This window comes from Pinus tabuliformis, chromosome 6 (genome assembly GCF_031772625.1).
Source record: "Pinus tabuliformis cultivar Carrire ecotype Pingquan chromosome 6, CPIR1, whole genome shotgun sequence".
Taxonomy (NCBI): Eukaryota; Viridiplantae; Streptophyta; class Pinopsida; order Pinales; family Pinaceae; genus Pinus; species Pinus tabuliformis.
Genome location: NC_142292.1, coordinates 1820895346 through 1820912761, shown reverse-complemented (window position 1 = coordinate 1820912761; position 17416 = coordinate 1820895346). Strand labels below are relative to the sequence as shown.

The following is a 17416-nucleotide window of genomic DNA, read 5'->3' as shown; positions in this document are numbered from 1 at the left end:
TAGGTGTCAAAGTGTTTGAATCCTTACCCAACAGCTGTTGCAACTATATTGAGTTAGGCTGCCTGGAAATCTGGGATATGTTCTTTAACTCCTTCATCAGTGTCTCCTTAGCTGCTCTTCAGAAATTCGAAATGGTGACATTTCTTTCACTTTCAAATATTTGAGATGAAGCCATGGTTCAATCTCATATGCATATAATCCTTCTTGATTACACAAGATTTCATATCATGATAGACAACATGTTGTTGTAATGATGAAGTCGAGTTGCCTTGGAGAGTCCAGTTGATCTGCTACAGGTGGTTGTACGAGAATCTTGCAAATCTGGCAATTTTCTTGCATTAATTCGGACTGGTCGGAAATTCCAGTAGCGTATTACGTGGAATAGAAAGAACGACTGTCAGAATTTAAATATCTAGTTGAAACTGACACTGCAGACACGCTATAGGTTGTGGGAAACCCGAGTTATTTAAGATGGGTGGGGTAGAAAACGGTTGGATATGACTATGGCTAACACCTAGCAAACATGGTTAACCAAAACGATTAATGACTACCAATTGACTTGACATGGAGTTCATGACCTATCCAATCACGAAATCTCATGATTTGGATTTGATATTCCACTGACATGACACGACACGTGGATAATCAGAAATGGTTTTGTTTTTCAAATTTATTTTTAAAACGGGAAACGCTACCAGAAATTCCATTAGCGTTGGAAAATAAAAATAAAAACAAGAAATAGCATAAAAACGGAAGGATTGTCCGAAAAACAGGGGAGACTGTCTGAACGAGAAAAACGGGCGCTACTGGAAATTCCGGTAGCGTTTTAAAATTTTTTGAAATTTACAAAATTAATCCTAAAAATAAAAAATTTCAAAACCTACTCATGACTTAGCCTAGAACTGTGCTAACACAAGGAACTACTACATTCCAAAGATAAATATGAAGAAATTTGATGGTAATGATCCTATAACATGGATATTTCAAACGGAGAAATACTTTGATCTACACCAAGTGGCATCCTTACAGAAGGTAAATATTGCATCCATGATTTTAGAAAAATAACATGTATGGTATCAATGTGTTTGTGAAAGAAAAAGGGATTATGTTATATCTTGGTCCATTTTTACAAAGGAGTTGATAACATATTTTGGGCATATTAAGAGCAACACATTCTTTAGTCAATTGGTAAATCTTCAAGAAAAAGGTCCAATTACAGAGCACATCCAATAATTCCAAATGTTGAGTCTCAAAGTAAAGAATATTTCAGTGAATAATTTGTTTGACCTATTTATGGGAACTTTAAAGAAAATCATACAACATGAGGTGTACCTCTTTGAACCTAAATTTGTAGAGAAATGTTTCATTTTTGCAACGAAAGTTGAGAGTAAAAATGTGACCACAAAAAAATCATCCACTAATAACTATAGCAAAGATCATGCTCCCTCTTCTAAACTAACAATGTTTAATCCTTAGCAAATGAATGAAATAAGAGCAAAGGGAATATGTTTCAATTGTGATAAGAAGTACAATAAGGGTCATAAATGCAATCAGAAGAAATTATTCTACATAGATTCTCAATAGGAAAAATATCAAGAATTAGAACAATCACAAGATTTAGAGCTAGAAGAGACTACTTCCAACAATATACTGTAATGCATTGACTAGCATCAATACTCCACAAAGCCTCAAGATAGGAGGATATATCAAAAAGAAAAAGGTAACAATTTTTATTGATTCAGGCAGTACCCATAACTTCATCAATTACAAATTAGCAGAACTTCTCAAGCACCAGAGTTTCAAGTAATGGTTGCAGATGGAGGCGCCATTAATTGTTCAAGGAAGTGCCATAGTATTAAGTTTAATATGGTGGAGTGTTTCTTGGATAGTCCCATGATTGCAATACAATTGGTGGTTCCAATTTTGTATCAGAGTTCCAATGGTCACAATTATTGGGGATAATAACCTTTAATTTTGAATGTATCTTCATAAGATTTAATTAACAAAGGAAGGAACTTGAACTTAGAGGTATCTGAGGGAAACCATCTAAATTGATAAGCTCTAATGGAATGAAAAAAAACTCAAATACGGACACCATGGTGTAATGGCACAATTATGTTCATTAAATGTTCAAACATCAATATCATCTATGTAAGTGGATCTCCATAATGCTATCAACAATCATCCCAGGGTATTTGGATTAATGCCTAAGTGTCTTCCACCTAATTGGGATCATGACCATATTATTTATTTGCACCTGGGAAGTGTGACAAATATAAATGAAGATGGAACAATAATTCTAGAAGTAGAAAAAATCCTTGAAACAAGGATTAAGTAGCCAAGTAACCCAACAATTATGGAGTACATCATCAAAGAGAAGAACCTACCAATGGAAGAGATGACATGGGAATATGACTTATTTTGACATAATCACTAGTAGTAAGTCAAGAGTTGAGGACAACACTTTTTTGAAGTGGAGGGGCATGTTAAGCCCTATTTAATCCCCATGTTAACCATAAAACCCCTTACTAAGCCCTAGATGTTGAGGTCTTACATTTATATTATTATATTGCTATGTAGGCTACAACGCCTCATGGTCCCATTTTATTATAATTGTACCCATGTATATTATATATATACTAAGGAGACCTGGTTTTACAATCATAAAATATTGTCTTGGACATTATATTCATTGTAAAATGAGTTTTCCTCTTTAAAGAGGATGGTAATTATTTTTTTCTTATGATTTTTAAGGCGCAAGGATCATAACAAAGAAGGCTAAAGAGAATGTTTTGGTTAATTCCTTATCTAGATAGTTTGAAGATGATGTCTCACTCCTTTCCTTATCATTACCAAGTCAAATATGGATTGAGGAAGCGCAAAAGAGATGGCTAGCAAATAATATTTTAAGGTAACTCATCCAAAAACTTCAAATGGATCCCAAACCCCCTTAACATTACATGTTAGCAAGATACATTGTGGTATAAGGGATTCATTATTTGGAAAAATATTAAAACATAAAACAATGAGCTTTATAGGAGAGACACTCATCACCAACAATACCTCTCTTTAGCTTCCACTGAGCCTATGAAATAACTAAGTGTTCATTCTTTTAGGAAAGCATGAACATAGATATCTAGAATTTTGTAGCATCCTATGATGTTTTTGAAAGAAACAAGGGGGAGACAATAAATTTACTAGGGGCATTACAACCTCTAGCAATTCCAACATAGATTTGGATAAAAAATTCAATGGATTTTATTGTGGGACTTCCAAAAGCATGTAATAAAACAATCGTTATGGTCGTCATAGTTTTTCTTTCAAAATCTAGTGATTTTTGTGTCCTAGCTCATCCTTTCACCTATTCCTTAGTTTCCCATCCCTTCATGGATTCAATATTTAAGTTAAATGGTGTACCAACTTCAATCATTTCATATCAATGCCCCACATTTACGAACAAATTGTGGAAGGAGTTATTTAAACTTCAAGGTACACAACTAAATATGAGTACCACATATTATCCTCAAGAAGATGGTCAAACATATGTGGTCAATATGTGCTTGGAAACCTATCTCATATAATTTTATTTTGAAAGGTTGTACTAGTGGTCATAATGGCTTATGCTTTCTAAATGATGGAGAAATACTATTTGTCATTTAGCTACCAAAATTACATGATATGTAGTGGTTTATGGCCCAAACCCATATGGTCATGGAATCCTATGTATTGGGTACATCCAAGGTTCATGCGTTAGATAAAATGCTTCACATTAGAGAATCTATTATATGTATCCTTAAGAACAACATGGTTATGGTGTAAAATTGAATGAAGCAACAAGTTGGTCAACTATATCTTAGATGTTTTTTGTTGAAGAGGATTAAATATTCATTTGTTTGTATCCTTATAAATAGAAATCACTCAAACATAAAGTTACCTAGAAGTTAGCTCCTAAGTTCTATGGGCTCTATCATATTATACAACACATTGGTCAGGTTTCCCATGAATAGGCTCTTCCAACCCACTCTAAGATTCATCCAATTTTTCATGTGTCTTGCTTGATTAAAGTTATGGAACAAAAGTACTAAATGCATACCAACCTACTAGAACATGATGAAGAAGATTTCATGTGGCTCTATCCAAAACAAATTTTGGATACCAAATAGTACCAGTTGTGCTAGCACATTATTAAGGAAGAATTGAACTATTGGAATGATATGCAACCAAAAGATGCCACATGAGAACCAATAATGATTCTCCAACAATTTCCTCGCCTTCAACTTTGAGAATAATGTTGCCTTTGAAGGGGGAGGGCATGTTAAGGTCCTATCCTAACCCCCTTATTTAGATACAATGTTAATGTATGTGGCCCATTAAATAGCTAGTTTGTAGTCACTGATTGTAAGAATGATCCTCTATGTTAATAAAGCCCAAATTAGTTAGTAGGCACTTATTATAAGTGGGCCCATAAGTATTAAATATTTTTAATGGATAAATATATTTAGTAGAAGGTTATGTAAGGTGTTGCTAGGAATTGTGATTTTTTTAGAGCATTACTCATGGAGGTTGCCCTCTTGAAGAGGAAAGTGAACATAAATCTCTATTTTTTATTATCAAAGAGATCTTTTTTGGGTTTTATCTCTCTTTTTTCTTGTGTTCCTACGGTTCACACTATATTTGATATAACTTATTCTACAAATAATGCTCCATGGATATACAATAAAAATACATGATTAATATATGTCAAACATACCCACTAAAGGACCTACTTGGACCAACAATCTAAACCAATCTAACATATTACCATAATATCACTAATGCTTCCCCCTAAAGAGTCTTGCAAGCATAAAATATCACACAAAAGTCTTCACCAATAACTTTAATTTCAATTCCAAAAAAGGATATAACAAGAAGTGCTCAACCTAAATATTGAGAAGACACAAGTGCAAATCCATTTTTGCACTAAAAACACCAATTTTAGCAAATATTTCCTAGTTGAATTGCGAAGACGATAAATCTGAAAACATAAAAGGCTTAGAAAGTTCAATCTTCTTCCTAAAGGAAGTTCCAAAATAAATTATGAAGCTATATAAATTAAAAAATGAAAAATACAATAGTCTAGAATAGCTTGGACCATACCAAAGACTCAAGAAACACGTGTTAACACCAAACTAGTCAAACACACTAAACTAATTAAATAAATCTTTATCTAAAAAATTCTTATATTACTTAACCTAAAATATAAGCCCTCTTTTTTCTTTTAAATCTTAAAATTGAATTAGTGAAATTTATTCAATTTTATGTTTAAGTTTTAAAGAATAATAGTTAAAATTATATAAAGCACATTGATTTAAGAATTTATAAGCTGAAATGAACATTTAAATTTATCTTTAGTGAGTATCCATTAGATTACATTTTTACAATCTTAAAATTTACTTTGCTCTTCTCTTTTCCTACACTGATGCATTCCAATATTCTAAATAATATTTCTCAAGATTAATTATATTGTTAAAGTTAATGGAGAAATGTAATCTTGGAGTGAGTCAGTTCATTAGTTACGTGTGAGACTTAGATTAGGAATAAGTTCTTATTTTTTAGGTGGTTGTTCTAACCTCCCTATTTGCTTGTAAACTATTTATTCATGGCGATTAATGATGAATGTATAGAGCGTTCTGTAGAGGCAGTCTCCAAGTGAAGCCCTCTCCTAAGAGCTGCTCATTTTATTGAATATATTGTTTGTCTTCCAGTTTTTAACATAGTACCAGAGATTCAGGGTTGAGTGAGGTAAAGCCAGAGTGCTTTGGTGACTGAGAGTGCCTGGTGGTTGTAGTGTGGCCCTTTGTTGCTGGAACGAAGGAGACCTGGCGAAGAGGCAAAGTCTCTGAGAATTTTTTTTTTCTCTTAGGAAAATTGTAGCAGCGCGTCTCTTATATAACACAATTGTGCTTTTAGTGTTGGAGCAATGCGAGATTGCTCTTAAAAAGCGCATTGTTGGCCCCTTACTCTATCAAATTTTGATCAGCACGCCCGATAAGCACGGATCTGGGGTTTGAAAATCACATTGTTGCTTGGAGGATTTAGCAACGACTATGTGGTGCCCATTGTGGTGTTGTGGCGTGTAACTCTCCACCGTTCAATTAGCTCAATCTTGCTAAGCCCTTTCTACCTTATCCCAAGCTCTAGGCAGACAAGCACTATCTAAAGTCACCGGCAAACAATTTGTTTGCTCCATGGGGGTAGGCAAAGGATCAAGCGCCTTGCGTCACTGCGTGGATGTAGTGATCCGTGCATGATGTAGCAATGAGTCATTTGTTTTTTTTGGACAATCAATATGCTTTGTGTTATACTTGTGACAATACTGCAAATATTTAAGAAGCCTCTTGCAAGAATTAAGTTTAAATTATTTAGGGAGATGTTAGGAGTGCTAGTGAACCCTTTCTCCATTAAGGGGGAGTCTTAAAGTTAATGGAGAAATGTAATGTTGGAGTGAGTCATTAAATTAGTTACTAGTTACATGTGAGACTTAGATTAGGAATTTGTTCCTATTTTCTAGGTGGTTGTTCTAACCTCCCTATTTGTTTGTAAACTATTTATTCATGGCGATTAATGATGAATGTATAGAGCATTGTGCTAGAGGCAGTGTCCAAGTGAGGTGACCTGAGAGCTGCTTAGTTTATTGAATATATTGTTTGTCTTCCAGTTTTTAACATATATAGTGTTTATTATTTATGATATTCATAATAATCCATTTAACATTATTTGAATAAATTATATAGAATACTCAATGCTAACCCTGGTTATAATCAACTATTTAATATTTTAATGTTTTTGAAACTATCTAAAATTATTTAAATGGTATAGAATATCCAATGCTTACCATGACTTATTTAATATTTTAATGAATATGAAGCTACCAAAATCAAAATGAATAGCCCCATTCAATATTTTAATGACAATTAAATGAACAAAATAAACTGCATAGTGTCAACCATTACCTCCTTACATATGCCCCATAGAAATTAACCAAGACTTCCCAAGATGCATTACCATTTTAACTATAGCTACCAAAAATGCAAGATTATTTTAGCTCAAATTTGCATAAGCATGAATGAAGCAATACAATTTTGAGCCAGATTGTAATTTCTTCTTGTTTAAAATATACCTTTCAATCCATAAATGTACTCAACATCGTGAAAAACCATACAAGATCTTTGCAAATTAAAAATCTTAACATATGTATGTGCTTTTGAACAAAATTCACGAGAAAAAATGCTATGAAAAAAAAAGGACAATCATGAAAATTTAGTTAAAATTGTTTTTAATATAAAGAGAGATTAATTTCTTTAAATATATTTAATGCAAAAAATATACAAAATAATTATTATATAATTTTAAATATAATATTATTTTCTTTGTTATTTAAAAAACAAATCTTAATTCAATTCAATTATAGAGTTGGATTTTTTGGTGCATCGCTGCTGAAAATTTTGAGGTGAAATCTTGATTTTTGTTATTTAAACTGGGTTTTTAACTGTATATATAGATTCAGGCGCTGAAAAACCTCTAGGGCACTTTGATTGTGCAGGGATTACCCATCAAACTTGTGATTTCAATAAATTGTTGCCAGATTTTAGAAAAAATTGACCAAAAATACTAGAAAAACTTCCAAAAAATACCACCAAAAAATACCACTACAGACAACCCAAAACCCAATCATAATTGACGTGAAAAGACGCTAAATTGAACCAAAAGCGTGGGCAAAGAATTTCGATTTTGTCTCACTTACTTTTAATGCATCATAAATTTGCCATCAAATGGTAACTTGTTGGGTCCACACCTCAAACATTTCTCAAATCTACCATTAATGTGTCTGACATCGAATCGAATTTGTTGGGTCCGCCAAAGTCGATTGGTATAATTCGATGAAAGGCAATTTAAGATCAGCGCAGCGAATGTATTATTGCTGGTAGATTTGATTGTACTGGTTGGATTTTGGTAACAACGACTACAATATTCTTCTGTCAAATGTTTTTTTGCATTTTCTTTACTTTTATGACCGATGCAGTATTTTTCGGTAGAATAGTTTAATCAGGTGCAGGAGTTGCACGGAAAGTTACAGAAATTCCAGTTATATTTAGATAGCAAGGATTTTTGTAAATCTAAATTATAGTTATAATTGTTAAACTTCAAGATTTTAGGTGTTCTAGACCTTTTTATGGTGCTGAATCTATTTCCACCATCAAAAATAAGATTCAAAAACTACATCTACAAGTTTTTTTGAAATTGTTTTACCTAGATTCCTGCCACTTTTGACCATTAAGACAATTCCTCCGCCTCATTAGACAACTCCATAGCTCAAATGCCTCGTGCCAGAGAATTTGCCATTGAATGGTAATTTGTTGGGTCCACACCTCAAATTGCTTTGAAACATTTCTTAAATCTACCATTAATGTCTCTGACATATTTTTTTTTCAGAGAGAAATCCTCATATGGCCGAAGCCTACAGATATTTACAATCGATATGGCCGAAATCACTTTTTTTAATTTAATTTAAATCTGCAACGTTATAATTATAATTCGATGCGACGCAATCACCTCAAATTGCTTTGAAACATTTCTTAAATCTACCATTAATGTGTCTGACATATAATCGCTGAAGTCGCTTTTTTTAATTTAATTTAGATCTGCAACGTTATAATTCGATGCAACGCAATTTAAGATCAGCGCAGCAAATTTAGTATTTCTGGTAGAATTGATTGCACTGGGTGCAGGGTTGGGTTTTGGTAACAACTTCGTCAAACTTTTTTTTTTCAGAGAGAAAATCCATATATGGCCGCAGCCCTCATGATTACAATATGGCCGAAGCCAGTCAGAATACGGCCGAAGCCAGGCAGAATACGGCCGAAGTCGGCAGATACAGCAGAGCCGTGACAAATCGCCGAAGAAAGGACCTCCGCAGGGTTCGAACTCGACTGGGGGAGCGAAAGCCATCCACCCAGCCATCTTATCATGCACGCTGGGTGCAACAACTTCGTCAAATTTTGACGGTCTGTTTTTGGCAGTTTTCTTTTATTTTTTAGCAACGAGTGCAGTATCCTTCTGTCAAATGTTTTTGGCATTTTCTTTCCTTTTTAACAACGAGTGCAGTATTCTTGACTGTTTAGAATAGCTAAAATGCCTCAAGACAGAATTTGATCAAAGCCCGTGACACCATTCCTGGCTGGGTGTTGGAATTCACATGATTATTTGCATTTTGATAATCATGTAAAGAAAGTGAATAAAGTTTTTTCCCATAGATTAGATGTTTTAAAATAAATCAATTTTTTTATTTATAAAGTAATTTTTATCCCATTATGGTGTAATTTTTTTTTTCTCTTTTTTTCAATTTGAAGTTAGATGGTATTTTTTATTATTTAGAATGTGTTTTTAAATGAATTAATGATCTTGAAAATGTGGAACATTCAATCTACACAGATTAAATAAATTAAATTTATGATTATTAAAAATATGTTAAATTTTTAATTAAATTAATGGACAAAAATAATTAAAAAAAACTATTTCCAACCCAATTAACTTAAAAAAATCCAAAAAAAAAACTATTTCATCTATTAATTAAATTACCTTTTACAAAAATACATCTATTAATAAACTTATAAACCTATTTACAAAAAAAAATTATTTCATCTATTAATTAAATTACCTTTTACAAAAATACATCTATTAATAAACTTATTTAACATGACTTTAGTTCTTATTCACATAATTATTAATATCTCATTTTAACAATTCAGTTCACATCATTTATGTATTTTTCTTTTATAACCATTCATTGAAGGCCTATCTTCTCCTCTCTTTAACAACACTATTACTATAGAATTTAGACTTCTATGATGCATATTAATTGTAACAACATTTTCGGTAAAAATCACATAAAATAAAATACCGTGGACACGTTTTGAACCAACCAGTGTGGTTCATCTACAAGATGAGAAATCAGATCTAGGCAATGGAATAAATAGATGATGAGAGCAGCTAAATAGTCGTTAGAAGATAACGGCTAGTTTGACTAAAAGGTTGGAATAACTAATTAAGCCTTTGATCAAGAATTAAAAAAAAAAATTGAATTAATAATTAATATTATTTTTGAATTAAGTTAAAATATTATTTATATCATAAATAAAGTCAATAGAAAATTTTCATTTTAATATTAATATTATGAAATTATATTTGTCAGTATTAACCGAGAAAATATATTATTAGGAGATAATATCAATAAGAATTAGTAATTTAATAGGTAAATAAATAAATAAAAATAATAAGAAATAAATTTATGGAGATACTATTAATAAAAATTAGAATTAAAAATAATAAAAATAAATGAACAACTAAATAAATAAATAAATAATAATAATAATAATAATACTAAAAAAGGAAAGAATAAGAAGATAATCAGGAAAACACAAAAAATTCTAGAAAGAAAGAGCAGGGATCCAACACCTGCTAATACTCCAACCATCATCTCTGTTCAGATTGACGGGTTTTTTTTCGATCTCTAAGGCCTCTATAAATTTTTGGTGATGAAAGTGGTCAATCCTAGCGATGACCTTCGCCTCTTCTATGCAAATGTGATGATTGGTTTTTTCTACATGTTTTGCCAACGCGGAGGAGTGAGGCCTTCCATGCTTTATGTCTGCAGTGTGCTCACAAATCCTTTGATTTATTGACCAACGAATCTCATCAATATAAGGAGTCCCACAGGAACAAGGAATCATATAAACACCCTACCCATCCTTAGGGTTAATAGGGTTGTTGGTCGAACGAAGAGAACTTCGAATAGTGCGAAGGGGTCTAAAAGAAGAAGGAATATTATGCTTTTTCAAGATCCTAGCGATTTTATCCGTGGTCCCCTAAATAAAAGGAAGATGAACCCCGGAAGATCGATCCTTGGGATCAATCCTCTTCTTAGAACCTCTTTCCGCATTAAGGAAAGCTTTACGACCTTGGGACTTACCATAACCATTATTAATAAAGACCTTAAGGAGGTAAGCCTTTTCATCATCAAGGTGATATTCATCAAAAACTCTCAGCGCCCGAGTGGCTAAGGTGTTGAGAATACCTAGCTTCTGAGCAGGGAAATGATGGGAATTAGCGTGAAGATATTTCTTTGTGTGAGTTCTTTTTCGAAAAACTTGATGAGAGAAAAAACCGTCATCCTTTTTAGAAATGAGAACGTCAAGGAAAGGAAGGTTGCCATCAACTTCAACTTCCATGGTGAACTTTATGGAATTTGATTGATTATTAAGATGTTGGTAAAACAACTCCAACTTCTCTTTCCCATGAGACCAGATGGCACAAGTGTCATCCACAAACCTTTTCCACAGTTTTGGTTGGAAAAGAGCTGATGACAAGGCCTTAGATTCAAATAACTCCATAAAGAGATTGGCAACAACGGGGGAAAGGGGAGAACCCATGGCAACACCACAGGTTTGCTCATAAAATTTGCCTTCAAAACTAAAGAAAGTGGAGGTGAGGCAAATTTTAACCAAAAGAGCAGTATCAGGATCCGTAATACGATTAATAACATCAATGGCCTCATTAATCGGGATATTTGTGAATAATGAGACCACATCGAAACTAACCAGCATGTCTTTTGGATCAATTTTGATATCCTTTAACTCATTAACAAAGGAGGATGAATCTTTAACAAAGGTTTCAGTCCGACCAATAAGAGGCTTGAGCCTATTAGCAAGATATTTACCAAGAAGATAAGTCGGCCCTCCTATAGTATTGACTATGGGGTGAAGGGGTGCCCCTTCCTTATAGATCTTAGGGAGACCATAAATCCTAGGAGTGAGAGGGTTGCTCTCAATAAGATTCTTACTCAGGGAGCTAACAATGCTACTAGATTTTATGGCTAGCGCCACTGTTATAGAAATCTTTTTTAAGGGATTCTTATCAAGCTTTCTGTAGCTCCCGACATTACAAAGGTGATCTAACATCTTATTCCGGTAATCCTCCCTATTGAGAATAACAGTTGCACCTCCTTTGTCAGCTTTAAGAACAATAATGTCCTTGTTATTGTTCAAGGATTTGAGAGCTTCAAACTCAAGATTGTTAAGGTTGTTCTTAGGGGATTTAGCCTTTCTTAAGATAACCGTGCAATCTTGCCTAATAATATCTTTAGAGGCCTCTGGTAAATCCCTTATCCCGAATTCAATGTCACAAATAATATCATGAATGGGGATTCTCCTCGGAGCAACCACAAAGTTTAAACCCTTCTCCAAAAGACTGAAAACATGAAGATCAAAAGAGAATTTGGAAAGATTAACCACCCTATTGCTAGACGAGGAAAAAAAAGCCTTAAAACCATTAGCTACATTATCCACATAAAGAAAATTAATATTGTTAATCTGACTAAAAGAATAGCTATTATTATTATTATAATTTTTATTATAGTTATTAATATTATCATAATCATTATTATTAATATTAATATAATTATTATTATTATTACTATAATATAGATTATTATTATTATAATTATTTATTAACAGAGTTAAAGTCAACATTATTACAATTTTCTTTAAGTTTAATATCAAACACTATTACTATTTTATTTAATAAGTAAGTACAGTTACCTACATTGTTATTATTAATAATAATTATAATATTGTAATTTTCTCTAACATTATTTTCTCTAGTAGACTTACATTCCAAAGTATTGAACATTGTTAGTGAGTGTATAGTCTTTATGGTTTAGTTTAATTATTTGATATTTTTTTGGGTGTATTTTTTTTATTGATTTTTTTAAATTTAGTAAGATTTAAGTAAAATGATAAGTTTAAACCAAGTGACTGGAGGGTTTTTAAATAACAGCCAAAACATCAATTAAGTAAAATGATAAGTTTGAACCAAGTGACTGGAGGGTTTTTAAATAACAGCCAAAACATCAATTATTAGGGATTTATTTATAAATTAAAAATATATTTAAATAATAATAAATTATTATACCGCCAAAACATGAAATAGTAAAGTAAAGCTGCTCTAATTTCTTAATTTCCACAAAAATATATTTAAATAATAACAAATTATTATACCGCCAAAGCATCAAATAGTAAAGTAAAGCTGCCGCTAATTTCTTAATTTCCAAGGAAAATTTATATCAACTTCATAAATTTTTAAATCTATGATCAATCTATTTAGAGAATGTAAATTTTGATATTTATAGGTTGTTTCAGAAACCTGAAAAATGCGTCGTCACTTGAAATGAAACAACTTCTGCACATGTCCTAGCGAAAGCCTAAATGTGGAACTCGTAGCTTGTGCTGAATGTTGGGCGCTTACCGTTGTACGCAAAGGCATTTTCTACTCCATTTTATCATTTCAGTGTTGAATGTAATTTTTACATTTAATAACGAGTTGTTTTTAGTGTGATTTTTTGGAAATGTTTTTGGTGGGTTTTTTAGTCTAATTTTTTTAAATCTTGCAGGAATTTATTGAAATCACAAGTTTGGTGGGTAACCCCTGAACAATAAAAATGCCGTAGAAGTTTTTGAGGGTGCTGAATCTATATATGAAATAAAAAACAAATTTAAATAACACAATCAGAATTTCACCTCAAATTTTTCCACCAAATTCTACACCAAAAAATCCTCAAAATTACACTATAAACAACTCCATTTAATAATAATTTGTATCAATATGTTATAGTAAATAATAAATCCTCTGTATATACGCGAAGGTGCTTTAAATCCAATAATAATACATGCTAAACATGTGGAGCACTTATGTTTTCAGTGTTTAATAATATGTCTTGGGAACCATTTTCGTCCACAGATATTTATTTTAAGGTCGAAAATTACTCCGACTTTGACGGCTTGTTAAATGTCAACATTTCCAATTCTGAAATAAAGTACGTTGCCATAGAATTCATAGAGTACGTTACCATAGAGTTCATAAAGCGCTCAGTGCTATTAAGATTCTGGAATAATAGTCATGCCTGACATTGCAGTTGAGGCACAATATGCTCCGTAAAATTTGCATGCAACGAGAAGGCTTTCCGGAAGTTGAACACAAAAATCGCGTTCGCGTTGAGCTCAACAAAAGGGTAGTCAGTCATATAAATTAAATGATGGATATTAAGGTTAGAATTTGTAATGTTACTGATCGGAGTGAAATTAGATAAGTCAGAGAAATCTGTAAAGTTAGTAAAAAAGTGGAGATGAAGGTTATTATATTAATTAAATAATATATATTAGAGAGAATTTGTAATGTTAAGACAAGAGTGGAATTAGATAATTTTGAAAAGTGGAAACTGAAAAACAATTTGAGAACACTTAATTTGAAGCATTGAATTATGTATAAGAAGAAGGAGAATGGTTACCAAAGAACATCCATTCCTATAAACAAATAGATATCAAACTGAAGACTAAGTAGTTTTGTTGAACCTCTTGAGCATCCTGCATGAATTATCTAATTCTATAATAAAATAGTTTTTTATTTTAAATTTTGAAATATTAAAGCTTCATTATGATTTACGATTTTTTTTAATTAATTATTTTTAAATTGTAGTGGAAGAGTCAATCATTTTTGTTATTCTTAAATGTAAGCTTGCTTATAGCATATTTTCACCCTACCAAATATCTTTAGATTTTAACACATTTATTTACATTTGAAAAACACAAACTCTTAATCAAATAATAGAAATTTTTTATTATACTCTAAAATTTATTCACAACCCACATCTTCTTTTTTTTGGTCAAGTAAGAGTGGAACCTTCTATTAACCGGAAAAGTGTAATACATATGATACACGCCTTTACTAGTGCAAAGACAAGCCCATTGCTGGTTTACCATCACAAGACAATCCCGTTGCTGGTTTACCATTAACAGGGTTTACAAACCCCAAGATCAAACAATATCTCACAAGGTTACAAAATCTCGCGGGGTTACATCAACTCTATAGCAAAAGACTAAGGAACAAGTTCCTTTCTATTCACTGGTTTCTCATACAAACTACGAAGACCATCGGACTTCAAAAAATACCAAAATCGCGCCAATCATTCTTCTCCGATCCGCTCCCCAAGCTCGAACCTGAACGCGCAATCCCCACCGTCGAAACAAACTTCCCATCCGACGGTCCACAAATCCTACGAACAAAAGAGTTGCGCAGAGAATCGGCACCGTTGATCAAAGTCTATTTAATCCAACGGTCCACCATGATTTCGGCCTGAACACTAGCATGATGAATAACACAAATCCAGACCCAAAAAAGATTAGAGCTCCTCAACCTATAGGATTTCGGGTCCGTCCAAGTGGTTAATGGTCGATCTCTTTTCAGCCTGAAATCCGTTGGATGACTGAGGCCAAACGAACCTGCAAACTGCAGCCATTCAACTGGCGAATAGGTAAAGCAACGTTTTACTCCCACAGTTCTCCTGTGCACCATCGATCCATCCTGTCGATCCGTTGTTCCCGATCATTCTAGATCATTTCCTTTGTTCCTGATCCTCCCATGCTTAGACTGAGATCTGCTTTTCATTTTTGAAACCCTCCTGAAGTAGCTCATCCAGAACAACCCACGACCTCTGTTCCACCAGGAATTATATAACTGCTTCACTTCTTCGATCTTCTTTTCCTTGACTTTTAATGCTTGGGAGAGACTGCAGCCCACGAACCTCCTCTCTTCTTGCCTTTTGCTAGTCTTCCTCCTTCTCTCTGCTGAAGCTCTGGAAATGTTCCATATCTTTGGCAACTTGGCAGAGACAATCATCACACAATTTTCCTGGGGGTATCGACTCCCAAACGTGCTAAGTACCACTTTCCTTACTAATCACTCCTTCATTCACCAGACGATCAGCCAACATGTTTGCTTTTCTTTTCACATGGACAAAGTTGACGGTTCTTACCGTTTGCAGGTGGGTGTGAATACGGTGAAAGACCTGTGATAGCCTCCAATGTTTCGACACTTTTTCCAGTGTCGTTCCATTGCACATTTTCTTGGCCGCTTTGATAATCAATTCCGAATCTGCTTTAATGATGACATTGTGTGAATTTAAATTCACCAGGGTTTCCAGGCATTGCTCTAAGGCCATGAGTTCTGCCATGTTATTAGTGGCTTTCCCCAAGTGACTATGAAAGATCTCCTTTATGCATCCCTGCTCATCTCTTGTAACACCCCGAAAACCAGCTAACCCTGGGTTTCCCTTGGATGCTCCGTCTATATTGACTTTTAAGAAGCCTTGTGGAGGAGGCTTCCAAATATCCAAACTTGCATTTGTTTGGCTCACACCCTTGTTTATTCCCTGTGGGATTATTGACTAGAGACCCAACTGCAGTAGTATACAAGCTTCTTGGGGCAAAGGAGGATTCTCCAGAAGTTTCCACAACAAACCTCTGACTGTTTCTTTGAGCTGTCGTAGAATTTGTGCAATTATGTGCTGGGGCATGCTTGTCTTGCTCTTGAAAACCCTGCCATTGCATTCTTTCCAAACATCCCAAATGAAAAATCCTGGAACCAGAGTCCAAGCTTTATTGACGATTTCATTTCCTGAGAAGTTTTTCCTCTAATTCTTCAAAGTGTTGGTGATGCTGAGTCTGTCCCGATCAGTATGCTTGAAGACTGAAGCCACCCAATCCCACATGGTGGAGGTGAAAGGGCAGAGGTTGAGTAGGTGATTCATCGTCTCCTCTTGTAAGCCACATAGAGGGCATTTGGATGGGCCGACAAAACCCCTTTTCATCAGATTCTCCCAAGTTATAATTTTCTTTTGTTGAACAAATCAAATGAACAACTTTATTTTCATCCATTGGGAGTTCTACCAAAGGTTCTTCCATACTTGATTAGGGTTTTGGTCGTTAAACCCTGTGACTATTATTTTAGCTTCTTTGAGATTAAAGTTTCCTTCGGTGTTTCTTCCCCATCTTAGCTAGTTAGACAAGGAGGACACCAAAATCTTCCTTTACTCCAAATCCCGAGCCAGAGAATCTAGCTGGGCGTTCAAAGGGCTATCTTCACTGTGGCCTAAGTCCTTCCAAATTCTCCATTTACCATTGTTCCTTACCTGATCCCAAAAGTCACTTACCATAAGTAAACCTTTGTTGTCAGTATCATTTTTGAGAGCGGCTAATTCGTCCTTAAACAAATTGGGTTCTTGTTGCCAATTATCCTCCCAAAATCGTGCCAGGTTCCCATCTTGGATCTCCCAAAAACTATGCTGTTGGACAATACCTCTATTCTCCCAAGCAAGATTCCAAATGTGGGGCCCTTAATGCACCCTGACATTCGGATGTGATCCCTCTCCGGAGCTTGGCCCAAGGGGTTGCCGATTCCTTCAGCCACCTCCACCATAGTTTAGCTCCTGAAACTCTGCTGAGGGTTTCAAGGTCATGAAGCTCCAAACCACCATGGGACTTGGGTT

The 17416-nt window shown here is 33.8% G+C and overlaps 1 protein-coding gene across 1 annotated transcript; it reads right to left on the bottom strand.

The window, feature by feature from the left end:
- Positions 1-10904: 10904 nt before the first annotated feature.
- Positions 10905-16102, bottom strand: LOC149266293 (uncharacterized). Its single transcript, XM_089407800.1, has 2 exons — positions 15814-16102; positions 10905-12370 (listed from the first exon to the last, which is right to left on the bottom strand). Exons 1-2 carry the CDS (start codon positions 16100-16102, stop codon positions 10905-10907), a joined length of 1755 nt encoding a protein of 584 aa, XP_089263926.1.
- Between the last annotated feature and the right edge of the window lie 1314 nt (positions 16103-17416).